This window comes from Nothobranchius furzeri, chromosome 11 (genome assembly GCF_043380555.1).
Source record: "Nothobranchius furzeri strain GRZ-AD chromosome 11, NfurGRZ-RIMD1, whole genome shotgun sequence".
Classification (NCBI taxonomy): Eukaryota; Metazoa; Chordata; class Actinopteri; order Cyprinodontiformes; family Nothobranchiidae; genus Nothobranchius; species Nothobranchius furzeri.
This window is the reverse complement of record NC_091751.1, coordinates 64,682,824-64,702,731: the sequence shown is the minus strand read 5'-3', so window position 1 is coordinate 64,702,731 and position 19,908 is coordinate 64,682,824. Positions and strand designations below refer to the sequence as shown.

The 19,908-nt window shown below is 43.3% G+C and overlaps 1 protein-coding gene across 2 annotated transcripts in view; it reads right to left on the bottom strand.

Annotated features, from left to right (window-relative positions):
• LOC107384307 (metabotropic glycine receptor) overlaps positions 1–19,908 on the bottom strand; it is a 92,112-nt gene that overhangs the window by 17,331 nt on the left and 54,873 nt on the right. For both annotated transcript variants that reach the window (XM_015957499.3, XM_015957500.3), the window contains exons 6-7: positions 9,031–9,140; positions 7,270–7,508 (exon numbers count right to left, since the gene is read on the bottom strand). In XM_015957499.3, coding sequence (XP_015812985.3) covers positions 7,270–7,508; positions 9,031–9,140 — 349 coding nt within the window. The remainder of the gene's footprint in view (positions 1–7,269; positions 7,509–9,030; positions 9,141–19,908) is intronic.

Genomic DNA, 19,908 nt, shown 5'->3' with positions numbered 1-19,908 from the left:
AAAAGAAAAAAAGCTCTGAGTTTTATTTTTCTGTTCTGTTTAACTTAACTGCAGATGTTTCACAGGCAATGATGTACAGTTTTTACTAGTTAAGCAACTGGAAATCTGCAATCATTCACCCATGCACACACATTCACATACTGGTGGTGATGAGGTGGCACAGGAGTTAAGTGCTCGCCCCATAATCGGAAGGTTTCAAGTTCAAATCCCGCTCAGTTTGTCACTGTCATTGTGTCCTTGGGCAAGGCACTTAATCCGCCTTGCCTGCTGTTGGTAGTCGGAGGGACCGGTGGCGCCAGTGCTCGGCAGCCTCGCCTCTGTGCCCCAAGACAGCTGTGGCTACATCGCTCATCCCCACCAGCGTGTGAATGGGTGAATGACTGATTGTGTTGTAAAGCACCCTGGGAGGTTCCAGACTGTATAAGGCACTATATCAAATATAGACCATTTACCATGAGCTACCCTGGGGCCCTGGGGCAAAGCTGGTGAGCACTGATGTTGGGTTGAGTTACTCAAACAAATGTTTTTATTTATTTATTTATTTATTTATTTATTCATTCTTTATTTAACCTGGAAGGTCCCACTAAGATTAAAACCCTAAATTTCAAGGGAGTCCTGGCCAAGAGGCAGCAAAAGTTACAATTACACATTTTTCAGCTCCACAGACATGTTATGTGCTAAATTACAGGAGGCAGTTACAACACAGGGAATCCGTCTCAAGGGCTCTCAGTCTGGTTTTAAATGTATTCAAGGAGATAAACTCGGTTAATTTCCAGTTTTCCTGCAGCCTGTTCCATGCAGAAGGAGCAAAGTGAACAAAAACCCTTTTACCCAGATCTGGAGAACCAAAGATAACTAATGACCTGGGGCCTCATTTATCAAGCTTGCTTACACACAAAACGGGGTCGGAAAACTGCAAAAGCAAATTTCCCCGCAAACGTTGGGATTTATCAAAGAAAACTTGGCAGAAAAATGTGCGCAACTTTAAGTTGACCAAGGACCTGGCTTACGCACATGTTGGACATGGAGAGCACTTGCAGTGCTGCTGCTGAGGGGGGTAAAATTATGAAATCCTGCAGCATTATCACTTGTACTGCTTTCTTTTCACGCAGAACAAGACCCCCCACACGTGCGCGCACACGCACACGCGCGCGCGCACACTCACACGTGCAACCAGCTTACGCAGACTCGTACCAGAGTCTTTGATTTCTGAGTTAATTTAAACTTGAGAAAGCGCATCTGTCGAACGCTTCAGCAACATGTACCGAGGTCAACCCGGGACTGGACCGCCACACACCTTCGTCTTCTCTGCCAGCCAAGGTGTCTTCTGGATAAAACATCCTCCAGGGTCCGGATCTAAAGGGGGTCCTGAGTCGGTGAGGCAGAACACGATAGATAGCGTTCTGATGCTGATTTTCCTAATAAAAACTAAAGTTTAATTCAAAACATCATTTTTCACTCAAATCACCTTTTCTCTCCCTGAAGCAATCTCAGACACCTGCATGCACGCATTCATAATTCCATTATTCTCAAATCTTAGCACATCCAACACAAGGTCTATTTGTGCAAGCTTAAAATATCAACTGTTAAAGATTGTCCAACAAGGTTGCCAATGTTGATTGTTTCCTATGATTGTCATTTCAAATCGTTAAGTTTAAATTGAAGAATTAAAAATCTTAAAATTTAAACTTGTCTTTTCACTGAACTGAAACACAGACAAACAGATATGATCGTCAGTTTATCGATGAAAACAACCTTTGAGTTTTCTTATCTCTATAAATTTGGTTATTAATTTTGTTCAAATTAATATTCCAGATTATTATGTAGAATGGTTCATCGTTCATAAAAGAGCCATAAACCATTACGCTACAGTGGCATGAGCTTGATGAGGGGACAGGTGTGATGCATGAAGGCTGATGATATGAATGATGGTGCATGGAGGTCAGGGTATGGCAGGATCATGACAAATTCACAATGATCGGTCAGTGGTCTACAGTTAGTACCGGCGCTAATGTGTAAGTGCCAAAAGTCTCCACGGCGCAGCAAGGCTTGAGGTTCAAAAATAATCCAGGACCAAAAATAATTAGTGGGTTTCTTATATCATCTGCTTCAAAGTTTTCACAAAATGGAAAGAAAATATTAACTATAAGGTCAGACAAATACAAAAACGTAAAACAGTCAGGGACTGACAAACAAAAAATACACCAGTAGGGCTGCCATGTGGAAGAAAAAAGATCAAATCAAATGGTAACTACGTTTGTTTTCCCCACTGATAACGTGCTCTTTTAAATCACTTGTTAGTAGAAATGTAGATAAAACCTTCATTTTAACTGTTAATCAAAACAGGGTTTTACTCTCAGAGCTCCGAGTCAACAGATTTAAATGAATTAAGGTGTAAAAAGTCTCGGAGGAAGCAGACGGTTTTTTCCAAATGTAGGACATTTTTAGAAGGTCAAGATGATGCTGGTATGCTTATTTCATTGCAGTCAAGCTTCTATATTTTTCCAAGCCATTTGCTGCCTGTAAACAGCAATGATAAAGCAAAGAGAACTTTATGTTCACAATCTGAGTGAGAAATCTGGAGGGCAGGAAACTAAAGAAAAGTCACTCTCTGACATTTTATCCATTTTTTCCTGGCGTTGGTCTCTGGATTTGAAAACACTAAGCCAATATTCTCACCTATTTTTATAAATGCAAAGGTCACAATGCATTTTCTAAACTTTCAGCAGTCTTTTCCAACCCATCTTTTTTACCTGCTTGCTCCTCTGCAGGGTTGCAGGAGGGGGATTGTGTTTATCTACAGCAGTCATTGAGCAAGAGCTGGGGCATACCCTGTGGACCGGTCCATCATAGGGTCACATAAAGAGCAACAACCAGTCATACAATCAGAGGGGTGGAGCCAATCTGTCGTGGTGTGCCGTTGAAGACCAGCTGTGAGTGATTACTGCAGTGATAGGGATGCTGGCAGGACTCAAAAAGAAGAAGAGACAGCTTATCAGTTGAAAGAGTGGTCGTCTGTGTATGTGGACATGGTGCCTTTATGAAGGTGGGTGGGTGCTCAACGCAACTGTTTAGGGTTACCAACATTGAAGATGGTCAGATGAGAGGTGAGCATTTCCTGATAAAGGAGGGGAAGTGGGCCATTAATGTCATGTTCTGTATCCCTTAGGGCCCCAGCTCCCTCTAGGCTTCCCTCTTGTTTCCTCCTAGTCACTCCCTGGAAGATCCTATTTGATTTTGTATTAGTCCTCCTCATCCCTCTAGTCATTAGTTGTTTATCTTTGCCCTTAGTCTTTAGGTTTAGTTATTTAGTGTTTTATAGGTTATGGTTTAGCTCCCCCTCTGCTTAGTTCTTTCCCCCATTTAGTTTATTGATGGCACCTGTCTCCCCTCTAGACCTCACTCCTCACACCTGTCACCTGTCCCCCTGATTGCTTCCCTCTGTGTTTAAAAACCCTGTCTTGTCCCTTAGTGTTTGTTGGTCCATTGTCTTTGTCAGCGTTGTTCTGTCCTCCTCAGGAACTCCAGGTTCTTGCTCATGAATAAGCTTTGTTTTGTAGTTTAGTTTATTTTTTTCCAGATTTTCGGTTTGGCTTCCTGCCCCTTGGGATATTCACCCATCATCCTAAATAAAGGATTTTACTTTCAACAACCGTTCCTGCCTCGAGTGATCTGGCGTTCTGCAATGGGGGTCCTAACCTCCTGCTCTCAGAGTGACAGGATAGAGCAACCACCACTGGATCCAGCAGAACCCTCGACTCCACCCACATCACACCGCTACAGGTACTGTGGCGACCCAGATTCTTGCCGAGACTTCATCGAAGCCTACGCTCGTCTGGACCCGGCTTCCTCGGAGTTTGACAAGGTCTCCCTCATGGTGGTTAATTTGGGTGGTAGCGGCCTGGAGTGGGCTGCGGACAATTTTGAAGAACATTAAGATCCGTGTCATTCTGGACATTTGCCAAGGAGCTGCATCGGACATTTGGCTGTAAATGGTTCCCCCCCCAACAATACAGTCTACCACGTCTCCTTCTGGTCCTGGCAGCACTACCTCCTCATCTCTGGTAGGCTGCCATGTCACATCACCCTCTTCCCATCAGTGCCACCTCTTCACCTCTGGTGGGCTGGTCCTCATCACCGCCTGGTTCAGATAATCCCACCTCTTCATCTCCGGTAGTCCAGCCCCCCACCTCACAACAGCCAAGGAAGGGTCCAGGTTTCCCCTCCAGATCAGCGTTGCTGGGGAGACGCAGGTCCTCCTGACGCCACCTCCCGTCTTCTGGTGGGTCAGGTCGCTAAGGGATCTCCCCTCTCACCTCAAGGTCTGCGTTCATGGCCTGGAGTCGACCCAGAAGCCTCCCTTGTAGTAGTGTGGTAGTGTTTGGGTTCTAACCTCCTGCTCTCAGTCTGACAATTAAGCCTAATTTATACTTCTCCATCAGCTCCACGAGGGAGAGACACGCACAAACTAACAGACGTTTTGCTCTCGGACTCCTCTGTCTCCTGGGGAATGTTTTAACCCTCCCACTGAGCACCACCTCACCCCTGCCACATGGACCCAAGGGATAAACCATCAACCCTGCTCAATGGTCAACCTTCCTCGCGGGGTCACACCCATAAGGACAGTGGGAGGGTTAAAGCCATTCCCCGCAAGGACAACAGAGGGTGTAGCGCTGTTCTGTGGTATCCTGTCATGTATCCGGTCCAAGAAAGTGTATTTACTATTGTGTTTATATTGTGGGTTATTTATTTTTATTTTATTTTTTTGTATTTCAGAGACCTTTTAACATGGACAAATTTGTCCCTCATTCTCCTCCACCTCTTCACGCACTCGCCACCTCTAAACCCACGTTTCCCGTCATTTCCGTCCACGAATAAAACGCTTGCTGGGCATCTTTTCACTCCTCCAGTCACGGCGGAATAAAATGTTCATATTTTTAGCGTTTTTCCGCAAGGTATTCTTCAAGCTGCTCCGTGTCTGCTGCTAGATATCTTCGTCTCTCTTAAAGTTTTTGAGGGCGCAATGGCGGCGCTGTTGATGATGGCGGCGTCTTGACCAATCACAAGCTTGCGTTCGCCATCTCGTTGGATGGATGTTTAGAAAAGAGAGCGCGACTCTGTCTGCCCTTGCGAGCCTGCTGGAGAGCCCTTGGAAGGAAGAATAATGGCGTTGCGTGCGTCCTTCCCAACGCAGACGGAAAAGGGGAGATTAGGCTTTAGACGGACACCACGATCTACACCAGTCCTTCCTGCTTTTACGACCAAGGCAAGACACTTCACACCCACTGCCTGCTGGTGGTGGTCGGAGGAACCCGTGGTTCGGAAGCCTCACCTCTCTAAGTTCGCCCCAGGACATCTGTATGCATGGGAGAATGACTGTTTTGCAAAGTGCTTTGGGGGGCTCTGGAACCCTATGAAGGCGCTATACAAGTACAGGCCAATTACCTTAATTTAAATAAACTCTGTTTAATGTTTCATAAAACATTTTCACGTATATGATGACTTGGCAGCAGCTTTCTTCTCTGTAGCATTACAACACGTTGTACAGGGAAACTGTTGGAAAACATTGCCTCAATGTGTTTAATTACACGCACACACGTACATACACGCCACCGCCCCAACCGACACACACCGTAGGCTTACAGCATTATGTCAGGCGGGGGCATGTGTCGCCCACTTTTTAAAATGACACATTTCTGTCATCATTTGTCCCAAGAATAATTAGATATCTGAAGTGTTTGTTGTGAGTGGTAAGAATGCTATTACAGATATAAGGAATATTAATATTTACTCCGCCTAGTGCATGTTAGAGTCCACCTTGTTTTTTTCTCTCTTTTGTAAGAATATGGGGTTGTCTCAAATCAGTGCAGTTATCCTTACTTAAAATATCTACTTCTAACGAAATACCCGTTGATATCAGTAATTTCAATTTTACTTGTAATAATATTATTTGTACTGGGATAAATGATTGCTTTGTAAAATAGTGTTGTGGTCTACACCTCGTGATCGTTTTTTAATGTGTGTTTCTTCTCTGTGTCGGTTGGCTGTGGTTCTTCCTGCAATTCCTACCCCTGTGTGGAGCACCGGGGAGTGCCACAGCTGACTGCAATATCCTGATTGCCACACCTTGTATTTAAGCAGCTGTTCCCAGTGCACGGTGAGGCGTTGTTTTGTAGCGCTGCTTTGAGCCTGTGGATTGCCATTTGTAGTCTTGTTTCAAGTAAAACCTGCAAAGCCTTATTTCCCACTGATGTGGTGATTTTTTATTTTTTTGTTATTAAAAGAACTCAGACCGGGATCAAGTCATCCGGCCTCCTGCATTTGGGTTTATTTCTGTGTACCCTCACGTGACAAATAGAGATACAACAAAGAGGTGTGGTTGTTAAATAATTAAAATGATTCGTTAAATTCAAATTTAGTCCACAGCCACCTGCTGGTATTCTTATTATCAACAAGAACTAGATAAACACACAAATCAAAAGTTTCTATTTCTTAGTGTTTTGGTATTTTCTGCATTAATCAACGAGAGGTTTGTGGTGAATAAGTGGTTACTGAGTTAAGGTTTTACGACTGTAGGTAAAATAGGTGTTTAACGGCTTTTATAAATTCCCCAAAGTGCCAGAGAGCTGCTGCCCGTTGCATTAATTCTGCTCTAAACTCCTGTAATTTGCACTTCAGCCACATCAACAGAAGTATAATAGAGGTGAGATTTAGTTGCTTGGATTTTTGTGAGGCAGTAGTAGCTCAACAGGTTTAGCGGGTTGTCCAGTAATCGGAAGGTTGCAGGTTCGATCCCGGCTCTGGACAGACAATTCTGCTGTTGTGTCCTTGGGCAAGACACTTAACCCACCTTGCCTGCTGGTGGTGGTCGGAGGGACCGGTGGCGCCTGTGCTCGGCAGCCTCGCCTCTGTCAGTGCGCCCCAGGGCAGCTGTGGCTACATCGTAGTTCATCACCATCAGTGTGTGAATGTGTGTGTGAATGGATGAATGATACACTGTAGTGTAAAGCGCTTTGGAGTCCTTACTCTGAGAGGTGCTATACAAGTGCGGGTCATTTATTATTTATCATGTGTGCAGAAATTATGCAGAGTATTTGGGGATGAAGCAGCTCAGAGGAGGGAACTAGCGGTTCAACCATGAACATGTTCTTGTATTCGTACATCTTGTTCGTCAAACCGAACTGAAACCAGATCCGAGCAGCAGGCAGCACCATATGTGGCCCAGATTCACATGCACACTATACAAAAACACAGAACACAAACACTCACCCACAGCCATCATGTAGTCCCATCGGTCCAGCAGACACATACTGAACTGTAGTCCCTCTGAAGTGAGGCCCACTGTGATGAGAGCTCGGCTCAGCTCCGGTTTCTCACACACAGCGGAGGTCCAAGCCACCAGGAACCAGAACACCACCAGGAGAATCACCACCAGCAGATGCAGGACCCTCCAGCTGGTCATGTAGGGCGTCCTCTGGGCCGTGCGGGACAGGAACACCATTAACACCCTGGGAAGACAGAAGGGGACTGACTAGACTTCAGGTGGTGATTCTTATCAGTGGAGTAAAACGATAAACAGCCACTCTGATCTGCCTTTTCTGACTAAAATACTAAAAATATCCATGTGTATTATAAAAGAAGTACTAGAAATATGAATGTTGACCACCGAAACCATCAACAACCAACAAAAAACGCTAAAAACAAAACAAAAAGGTAGATTTTGAAACAAATTCATGAAAATAGGCTGTCTCTACAGAGAACTGGAGTGCAGCAAAACAGAACAATAATACAAAATATTTTTGTTCCTTCATAGATTTCTTCTAACTTTTGGTAAAACGTAAATGATCCAGATCAACAGACACATTTCAAAATCAAAATATAAAAAGCTGTATGTAAATTGTGGTATAATTTTTTAGGGGAAAGCTATCCTAACCAGCCTTATCTGATGTACAAAGTAATCTATGCCTGAAACTTTGGATAAATTGGGTTATTATTGCTGCAGTCCTGATCAAAAGTTTAAGACCACTTGAAAAATGGCAAAACAAATGTTTTGTGTGGTTGGAGATAGTAGAGAGAAGTAGAAATTCAGCCAACTGAAACAGGTTGTTACAGCTGGTCAAAAGACCACACCACTCATGGTCATTTAGGAAATTTCAAATGAATGTCTGACTGCATCCCACCTCAGTGTGCTGAGAGACAACCTTGTGCACTCAAACAACCTCCTTTTCTTTGCCTTTGCCATCAGAACGTCAGAGACAGAAAATGACAACGACTCCACTTGTTTGCACAGATTTGGCCTTTAAAGGCAAGTGGTCTTAAACCTTTGATCAGCTGCAAAACAGCCTGTTTGCATTGTTTCAATAAATTGCTGCTCAGAAAATATTTGGTCTCACTCCCATTTCGTCATGTTGCATTTTGAAGCTATACTTGAGAAATTGTTAAGATCAAAACATGCAAAATATGATTTTTACCAATTTTCAAATGTCTTCAACTTTTGATGGGACTGTATTAAGGGTACTGTTGTATTTAGATAGCTCATCATCTGCAGTCCTTCAGAATGTGACAAAAGTATTTCATTTCCTGCAGGAGCTTTTGAAGGAGCGGGCTGTGAGAACACAGCCTCACGGCCAATTTCCAAACCATCGAATTAAGACGAAATATCTGTGGTTTAGCCAGGAGAACAATCGGACCAATTGTTGACCTCCTTTTGGTATGCCTTGTATGTGCGTGCATACGTGTGCGTGTGTGGAAGGCAGATCAAACCTGTTATGAAGCGCTAGTGCTTATGGGTGGGACGGAACGCAGTTCCGTGTGCACACTGAGCTGAATTATTGAAACTGAAAAAGGTTAACTCATGAAGAGTGAAGAGAAGTTGAGGGGGAGGAGATGTGAGGCAAAGAGATGGGGCTTTTCTATTTTTAGTCTGGGCTTTCATTTTGATTCTGTTATAGAAATAATTAATGAAAAGAGGATGTAAGTAACGTGAAGATGACACCATGCTGCAGTCCCTTACTTTTTTTTTTATCGTACCTGTACAACTTGAGGATGACCGTGCCATACAGGATGGCGAACCCTAGGAGACGGACCCACCTCAGGAGGATACAGCTGAACACGCTGGGATTAAAGTACAGGATCATCACCTGAAAAGAGGTGCAGAACAGCAGGGGTTGGTACAAAAACATGCTGGGACACACAGGCATTCAATCTTCTCTTCTATTAAAGGAACACCATGACTTGTCAAATCAAATCAACTTTATTTATATAGCACTTTTCATACAAAAAATGCAACTCAAAGTGCTTTACAGATTAAAATGGCCCCATAGATCCCACATTCCCATCCCAGCCCCCCTCCCCAAGTATAAAACAATTAAAAATTACAGTTCCCCTCCCGCACCCAACTTCCAAAGTGGACATACAATCACCCGCACACTCGTCCATGCACACACACACACACGCACACACACACGCACACACACACACTCGTGAACACCAGAGGAAACAATAGGCTGAGTTCAGATGGGTCAGGTAATGAACGACACATCATCAGCGGAGCCATCTGCCCTGGCAGCAACAGATCCACGGCAGCAGCCAAGACACCGGCCCATGACGCCCAGTGGAGTAGGGCAGAAACCCCCACCAGTGCCCGGGCACTACCCGGGGAGCGCCCCGGCCGCCGCCGCCCCTGACCACCGGCCCCAAGGCAGAGGGCTCCGCAGAGGAAACACTGGAGGATTTAAGATATATAACATATAAAATAATAAAAGCTAATAATGATAAAAAGTAACTGATAAAAAGTGATTATAAAGATAGTAAAAGAAAACATAATCATGTAAAAACACTAAGATGTAGATAAAATGATAAAAATAATAAAAGAGATAAATATGTATTTATAGATAAATAGTGATCAGTTAAAAGCTAAGCTAAAAAGGTGGGTCTTGAGCCTATTCTTAAAAGCCTGGATGTTCTCTTCGGACCTGAGGTCCTCCGGCAGCCCGTTCCAAAGGCGAGGGCCGTAATACTTGAAGGACGCCTCGCCGTGGGTGTGAGTCTTAACTTTAGGGATAACTAGGAGACGGCTGCCAGAGGAGCGCAGAGACCGCAAGGGTTTATATAGTAAAAGCAGTTCTGAAAGATAAGAAGGCCCAAGACCATTAAGACACGTAAAAACCATTAAAAGAACCTTAAAATCAATCCTGAAACATATGGGGAGCCAGTGCAGTGATTTTAAAACCGGAGTGATGTGCTCCCGCTTCCTGGTCTTCATCAGGACACGTGCTGCTGAGTTTTGTAAAAGTTGTAAACCTGAGATGCTCTTTTTGGGAAGACCAGAAAGCAGGGCATTGCAGTAATCAATTCTACTGGTTACAAAAGCATGCATCAGCGTCTCCCTATTGGCCCGAGAGAGAATGGGTCGGACTCTGGCGATATTCTTAAGATGGTAAAAACCTATTTTTGTGATGTTTTTACGTCTACATGAACAACATCTGCTGCGTCGATGGGAGGACTCTGCGTATTCTTCTCCCTAGCCAGCCACCAGGTAAATGGCTGATACGATGCATATCTGTAAGACCTAAAAACTTTTAAATGTAGTAATTTATATATATTTATGTTCACTATCACAGTAAGGTGAAGAGATACACGGTCCACTGAACTTGTGATTTTTATAATGGAGCTACTGTCTTTGACTTCACCTGGTCCCTATTTGGAAGCCCTGCACTAACCCGGTCATGGAGGCTTACAAGCGCTGCCCAAAGAACAGGGTAACTGAGGCAAACTGCTTCAAAGTTTTGGTGCACAGCATGTGATGTACGGAGTATCTGAAAATAATGGAATCATGTTGGCAATGTTATTTCACTGTATGGTGAAGAACATTCAGATTTGTTATGATGTGGTTCTGTGATAACATATAATAAACATAGTTTTATGAACATTTTATTACGCATTTGTCTCTTTTTAATACGCATTTCTCTTTCCGGAGTATTTCTTATCTGATGGCACCATCTAGTGGCTGACAAGCATATCACACAAATAGTCTCTGGGTCCGTTTTTTTAAGATGGCAACTTCACGTTTTTTATTAATAAATGTGCTTCTGTAGCTGACAAACAGAGCTAAAACATGTTGTTTTACATGTATTATTCTCATGTCATGTTGTGTTGTCATATATTTATATTTTAAAGACTTACTTGCCCGTGAAAAGTTCCTCAACTGCATCAGCCGAGGTATTCCTTAAATTTGAATAAAAAAAGTGGTCGTTTAACTCCATTGGTTAGTTCTGGTCAGCACTCAGTTTCCTACTTCACGGAGCTCTGAGGGGCAGGGGGTGCAGACCGACGGGACCCAAAACATAAACACATATAGAAAACCAACACACACAGACCAATATTTATTATGGACATCAGAACACCCCACCATACACAAAATGTCATTAATCAGAACATTATATCACCGAGCAACCATGGTAACAGAAGAAAGAGACCGCAAACAAGAGGGCAAACACATACAACACGCTTTAAAGACCTGCGGATACCCGACATGGATAAACAAAAGAAAACAACAAACAGTAACAGAAAGAAAAGAACAACCGAAGCAAAGAACCAGAAACCCAGAAAGACAAGAACCAAAACCAGTGATAACCTTACCATACATCAAAGGCATAACAGAAAAAATAAGAGCAACAATGAAAAAACACAACATAAACACACCAACAAAACCATACACAATAGTTAGAAACAGACGAATGCACCCAAACGACAAAATACCAGCGGGACTTAAATGTGGAGTCATTAACGAAATCCCATGCAAACTCTGCAATAAAACATACATAGGAGAAACCGGACGCCAACTCAACACACGAACAATAGAACATAGAAAGGAGTGCGAGAAAGAAACAAGTTGAAAACACACAAGAGCAGCAAAACAAGAAGCAGAAAGCACAATAAAGAAGTCAGCCGTAACAGATCACTGCACAAGAGAAAACCATGTAATGGACTGGGACAACACAAGGATCATAAACACCGAACAACAGGAATACAAAAGATGGATAACAGAAGCTATAGAGATAAGGAGACGTGGATGTGAGACCATGACCAGAGACGATGGGGTCTACACATTGGATCGCGCATGGGACTGCATCATCGAAAAGGGGAGAGCGGGCAACAGAGGGCAACAACGTCCTCTGCTGCCCGCGGATATACGGACTAGGAACCAACAGCGTCAGCTCTGAGGATGTTTTGCAGTCGGCAAACGAAACGTTAGCAAGGTATAGAAAAACCTTTCCTGTGTTTTAAAAAGAACCAAAACTGGAATAAGATACTTTAATAGTCCGGGTTCTTTTTAACTTGGCTTTTTCCATCTGATCAACAGCTGCTGTCATGGTCTGAGGTGAGTGGTTCCTCCTTAACCCAGGTGTGAGTGCTTAATTGCAAGTGGGTGGTGCCGAGGAGCGGGCAGCTGCAGCTGATTCCCCATCAACCGGTCTGGGCTTAAAAGGAGCAGGGAGACAACGTCACCTTGCTGGATGATTACTCAGTTTGGGTATTGCACACACCTGCATGAGATCACATGCCAGCCTCTCAAGCTTTGAACCTTTTGTGCTTGTCTCTTGTTCCTCGAGTTGGTAATTCCCCTTTTTGTCTCCAGGAACACTCGCCACGTCCATCCCTCCAGCCATAAACCTACGGACCTCATCTCTGGACCACGTCTCCCCATGCTGAGCCAGACCGACCCGCTCTCCATCACTCACCTGGCACTCTCTTCTCCCCTCCTGGAAGGACTTTCGAGCCTGACCTACACCTCATACCTGACAACCTCCCGCCAACACCACATCCGCCTTCCAAACCCACCGCCTCGTCACTAGACTGAACGGACCCTCCTCTACTCCTTTTGACGGCGCTCCCTTAGTTCCCCTTTTCTTAAAATGAATATTATTTCTTCAGTTTTTGCCTCCTGTATTGATTCCGTATGTCCTGGGCCAGGAGACTTCACCAGAACATGACAGCTGCTGCTTTTTCACTTCATTTCGCACTTGTGTTATTGTCTTCATCAGGTAGAGATTTGGGTCTAACTGCAGTCTGTGCATAAGTACTGCCTCTTCTAATAAAAAGACTTAAGCCCCTTCTCATGCTAGATCGCGCTTGCCCACTTTTGTCTAACATCAATTGCTCCTGGAAACGAATGGAAATGGGGGTAGGGCTGCTTCTGAGCATAAGAATAACCGCCTGGTATGCCGCAATAACTTCTGCTTCTAGATTGCGCCATTGTTGCCGGATATTGGTTTTTGCAAATGGGTATGTACTTCCTGTAAAAAATCTAGGAAGTGTGAAAAAGGTCTGTGGCTGTGTCCAAATCCAGAGGAAGGATGCTTGTGAGTACGGGTCCTCGCCGGTCTAGCAAGGCCAGGTCCTTGCAAGACCGCTAAAACCGGAAGTCAGCGGCTCTGAATTCGGACAGTACTAGCCTCGTTTTTATTCCCGCCCCCAGGTCAAGTTGCCTAGCTACCATGACGGCGGCAAACAGGCTAACAAGCTAGTAGCGACATTGAAAATGGATCCACAGCAATGTTTCATTTTATTTGTGGTTTTTGAGGAGCTGCGACGGCTCAATAAACGTCACCGGCCTTTGTATTTAAGGTTTAAAAATCATTTAGTCCTGTTATCTGCTAGAGTTACAAGTATTATACTCATGATCTCCTTTTTTGCATATATCTGAATGTTAGTGATGTGACAGCCGTCGAGTGAGCCAGCCCAGCAAACCCTTTTGATGGACGATGCAGTGGTCAGTGAGATGAGGCATCCAGAAGCACCCTCTGCAGACCACTCTGTCTGATGTTCCACTTGCCAACCAGAAACGTTCAGCCACGGATCTCGGTTCCTGCACTCCATCCACCTCGATCCATGTTTAGTAGATTTAGCAACACCACCAAAGACTCCCTGCTTTCCAAGTTTACTGTATATATTTTACTTTTATCTTTAATTTTATTCCTTACAGTGTTCCCTTACCATTTATTTACTATGTTGTTACTTGTTAAAAACTGAATCATAAAACTGTTAATGATCAAAAAAGAGTTATCAATTAATAGAAATTTTATTACATTTAAACAAATAACAAAAACATTCAAACACTTATATAGAACCTGAACCAGAAGAAACTAAAAGAAAAAAAACCCATTTCTCTGCCATCCTTTCCATATGGAAGCCCATTCCCGCCACTCAGATTTAAAAAAAAAATTATTATCTCATAATTATGACTTAGCTATCTCATAATAATGAGATAGCTAAGTCATAATTATGAGATAGTATCTCATAATAATGAGATAGCTAAGTCATAATTATGAGAAACTAAGTCATAATAATGAGATCCTAAGTCATAATTATGAGATCCTAAGTCATAATAATGAGATCCTATCTCAAAATAATGAGATAATCAAGTCATAATAATGAGATGTTATCTCATAATAATGAGATAGCTAAGTCATAATTATGAGATAGCTAAGTCATAATAATGAGATAGTATCTCATTATTATGAGATAGTTAAGTCAAAATAATGAGATAGTATCTCATTATTATGAGATAGTTAAGTCATAATAATGAGATAGTATCTCATAATAATGAGATAGCTAAGTCATAATAATGAGATAGTATCTCATAATTATGAGATACTAAGTCATAATAATGAGATAGTATCTCATTATTATTAGATAGCTAAGTCATAATTATGAGATAATAATTTTTTTTTATTTTATCTGAGTGGCGGGAATGGGCTTCCATATTTCCATCAATGCTAAACCTGTGTCCTGTTTATTACTCTTCTTCTAATACAGTGTATGCACTCTCTCTAGCACCCCTAGTGTCCTGGCCTGCCACTACAGGGGTTACCTGCTAAACAGCAGCATACAATTGTTTTGCTATTATAAAAGAGTTTAATTTTCTATTTATCCACCTCATGTGATAGAGTCTGCCTTTCTCCCCTTAAACACATTAATTACAACCGTAATTCCAGACAAGGCAACTATCTGTCCTCTCAATGTATTCATCAGAGTCACCTAGAAAATAACTAATTCTCCATTTATCACAGTCACAAACTACCACGCAGACACACAAGTGGTTAAACACACCATCCTCTCTTCAGGACATCATCCTAGGGGATGACAATGAAATACCACAATTTTATATCATTCAAAAGAGAAGGTGGTTGTCTTGGTTTGCATCAAACCTCTGATGCCTCCTCCATCAATTAATAAGCTGGAGTATTTTTAAAACAGCTTGTGCTAGAACTTGATGGACTGTTTAAAAATGGATAAAGCACCAGAGTGGTACAGCTACAGCTGAGGAGGCTTGTGGCTGCACAGAGAAGAGAAGGAGAAAAAATAGGATTAAACCAGTGCCAGCAAGTTATGTTAAGGCTGAGTCACGAAGAAGAGACAGAAAAGGAACATGCTGAGGAGGTCATGAGAGGAAAACATGAGAGAGGGAAGGAAAAAAGGAAGGAAGCTGATGTAAAAACCAGAAAAAAAGGAGAGCAAAGAGAGAAATAGATGTTCAGCTGTGAGCATGAGAGGAGGGTATTTTAAGGATTGGCGTTATCTTTGGTGAGAAGGGTTGATTTCATAAAGATCAACCAACAATGCAATTTCTGACAAGAATGTTTATGATTCAACTGGTTTTAGGTGTGCATAATCAACATCTGAACCATTGTTTGCATTGAGCAAGGTCCGTCGGGAACTTCTCATAATTTCTCCCATGAGAGCCCAACAAGGGCTCATCATAGTGTGGACGCCAGCGGAGCTTAACTAACACCTGGTCAAATGGGATGTAAGCTGTGGTAAAAATCCACGATGACGTGTATGGACAGGAGAGCATTGGTTGATTTAACTATCGTTGGTTAATCATCCAGTAAATTCTGCATATGGTCATCTTTCGGCTTGGATTTAGTCAGGTCAGTCGGTCGATCGATCGCATGTTTTATGGTCAGAAGAATAGGCACTGGACCCTGGATTGCATGTGTTAAAATCTCTCTGCAGTTTATCTAGTGAAACTTTTCCATCTTGCATCTAATGATGAGAAATTCCTGATGGACATCAATATTCAACATTTATGGACAGGAATGTCACAGGTCAAATCAAGATGTTGTTCACCAGCTCAGTAAAGAAAACCTATTAGGAATTTTCTTAAGTTAAAAGACAGAATAGAGGCAGAGGAAGAAAAGGAGAGGTCACTTCCCCCTTCTTCCCGGTTTTTCAGGCGCCAAGATGGCTGTGAGCTCGTGGAAAACGGATCTTCTAAAGCCAAAACTCTAAACCACGAGAGTTTTAACTGCACAATGGTCCCCAAAGGGATTTCAACACAACTTGCAGTCTGTCGCTGCGGCGACAGGTGGGTAAAGGCGCTCTCACTAAGGAATTCAGCTGCGTTTATCTCCGTGAAGCTAACCGGTTAGTACAGCTAAGTTAGCTGATTTGGTTTATATCAAACCCTTCAGCAGATGGAATGCCACTTGATACCTTGGCCCTCGACTTTAATGGCCAGGTGCTTGCTCACGGAATATGTCCATCTAAGGGTTGCGTCGTGGCAGCCTTCCGTACATTAAAACTTGATGGATGATATGAAACATGCTCATTAGTTTATTTGCACTAAATCCCTTGAACACTGTTGCTAACCACTTAAACATTCTCCCTCTCCTGATAATAACATTTACTTTCTTTGACATTGAATGTGCTACTACTAGTTTACCCGTTTAATTATAGATTCACGAGGATAAATACAATAAAGTTTATCTCTCACAAAATAGAATATTTACTAAGAAATCACAATGTAACCATAGAAACACTATTTGGTATATATGTTGTGTGTGTGTGTGTGTGTGTGTGTGTGTGTGTGTGTGTGTGTGTGTGTGTGTGTGTGTGTGTGTGTGTGTGTGTGCGTGCGAGTGCGCATGCGTCCATACGTGTGTGTGTGTGCTCTTGTCTTCTCGATCCCCAGTGAGTCGTGGTGGATGGCTGCTTATACTGAGCCAGGATCCTCTTGAGGTTTCTTCCTGTTAACAGGGAGTTTTCCTCTTCACTGTCGCTACATGCTTGCTTAGTATGAGGATTGCTGTAAAGTGCAATTTGATGGTTTCCTCATATAGGAAACTTTTTTTCTGATTGACTTACTGAACTGACCTGTATTGGAATGTTTATTATGAGAAGTGCCTTGAGACAACTCTTGTCATGATTTGGTGCTATATAAATAAACTTGAAATGAATTGAATCCCTCTCACATCAACCGGTTTCATTAGTTTTACTCTTGGCAGTTTATTTACCTTCCAGAAGAGCCGCTTCAGGGCTCTCTCATTTAAAGAAAACAAGCTGTCTCTGGACAGAACTCTGATATTAAGGAGGGGCTCAGAGTAGAGCTGCTGCTCCTCCAGCTTTGTAAATTTTCTTCATCATGATGCCACAATAATGAACTTTTTAAAGCAGCTCATTATAGAATTTTGTTCATGTTTGTTTATAGAAGCAGCAGAGACGCACATGGCAGCACAAAAAGATGCAAAAGGTGAATTTTGCATCATACCTCCATAACATGTTAAAGCTGCATCTGGTCACACTAATTTTGCTGCAACACTCATATAGAGAGGGATAGAAATTTGTGTGAATGACATTTGTTTAGCACCTTTCAGAATTGGAAGGGTGCGAACCATGTATATATGGACAATGAGTTCCCATAGAGCTCCGGGAGTTGACGTCACGTTTCCCGGCATGCAACAGTTCAAATCGAAACGGCGCCATTAGGCAGGCAGAAGCCAGCAGCCGGACTATTTGTTATTGTCAAAAAACTCAATCAAACAGGAAATATGGTAGATTCCTGTTGTGCCCCAGGATGCAGAACAGACGCGGACAACAAAAGGAATGAGCCATCTACAGGATTCCCCAAGATCCGGAGCGCCGCATACGTTGGATCATTGTAATAAAACGCGCTAGTGACCGGGCTAAAATTAAACTGTGGGATCCCGAGAGTAAAGGATTTCACTTATGCAGCGACCACTTCATATCAGGTACTTAAAGCACCGTTTCCTCAACTGTATATGGTGTTTATTTTAAATGCTTTTATTACAATTCTTAGTGGGCTTCCTAAACTTATTTTGGCGTGGCTTTTTCTGTCTTATTACTCATAGCAATAAGTAAACATCTCGTAAAACGGTGCCTCGTGAGTTCTGCGTGCTGCCGTTTCCGTGTTTTATGATCACAGCAATTAACCGGCTAAGCTGTATTTCATTTTTAAGCAATGGTTGATCAGTTGTCAGATCACACATAAAAAGCACTTTGGATTGCTATTATCTGTCTCACCGAGACAGATCTCAGACAGATCCTGAGACGCTCCTACCTGACACATTTATTTTATTCATGAAAAAAAAATCAAACTAGTGATTTCTCTTGGCGTTCAGTTTATACATTCAAACAGCACAGCACTCTGTTAAAACTACTTACGTGTAAATCTGTTATTTGTCCATCCATCCATTTTCATCCGCTTATCCGGAGTCGGGTTGCGGGGGCAGTAGCCTAAGTCGAGAGGCCCTGACTTCCCTCTCCCCAGCCGCCGGAGCCAGCTCCTCCGGGTAAATCCCAAGGGGTTCCCCGGCCAGGTCCAGTAAGAAGTCCGCTCCGACAGCTTCTGGCGTCGGAGCGGGCAGTAGCGTCGAGAGTCCCAGACCTCTCCCCAGCTCCTCCGGCCGAGGGAATCCCAAGGGGTTCCCCGGCCAGGTCCGGTGTAGTCCGCTCCGACAGCTTCTGGCGTTTTTAAAAAGTATCCCAGGGGCACGGTAAGGGTCGGAGATGTTTAGTCTATTTCATTTCTGACTATATAAAACGATTTCTTCGGTTTTAAAGTGTGAAGTAAACTCCGACGAAGTAAAATCCAAGCGGATCCCGTTCATGTTCATGGTTACATCCGTGTTTGTTTACCTTTTTTTCCTGCCAAAATGGCGTCTACTAACTGAGAGTCACGTGGGGTCCGGAGCTCTATAGGCTCCAACATTACGTTTTTGAAGTAAAATGGGAGGTGGCCACCACCGCCATTTTGACCGTGTCACAGGTTCCGTCAAGCCCAGACAATTCCACAAAAAGGGAAGAGAGGTGGAGCTGAGAGTGGGGCTGTAAGGCTGGGATCAAATAAAGACACCCGGTCGAACTGAAGCGATGTAGCTACAAGCTAACCCAAAGCTAACGCGGAGGTGGGAGCTAAGCTAATGGAGGTAGCTACCTAGCTACAACCGGAGCTAACTCTGTGGAACAACAGCGGCCTGAAGCTCACATGGAGTTTGTGTGGAAGTTTGCGGCACTTTTTCATGAAAACTATCTTTCTGTGAATAAAAAAGTATTAAATCGGTAAGTTTATAAGTGATTTCCTTAATGAAAATATATTTTCCTTTGAGCAAGTTTTCAATATTTTTAACGTACCGTATTTTCCGGAACATAAGTCACTCCAGAGTATAAGTCGCACCAGCCATAAAATGTATAATGAAGAAGAAAAAACATATATGTCGCATTTTGAGGGGAAATTTTATTATTTTGCTTACAAAATCTGAGACCAAGCATTTCACATTGCAAGACAAGTACCAGTAACAATAACAGAATAAACGATGCGGGCGCAGCAGCGCGCCACAGTCTCCAGCAGAGGATGGTGTTGTTTGAAACCCTCCCAGCAGGACAGGGGAGCTCATTCCTGGGTCGGAGCCGGCCCGCAGCAGCGCGCCATAGGCTGCAGCAGGTGATGGCAGTGCAGAGGAGCTGAAACCTGGGCTGGATCAGGTGCGCAATGGCGCGCAACAGGCTCCAGCAGGGGATGGCTGTGTGTTTTTTATTCCCAGCGGGGCAGGGGAGCTCATTCCTGGTCCGGAGCCATCCCGCAGCAGCGCGGTATAGCCTACA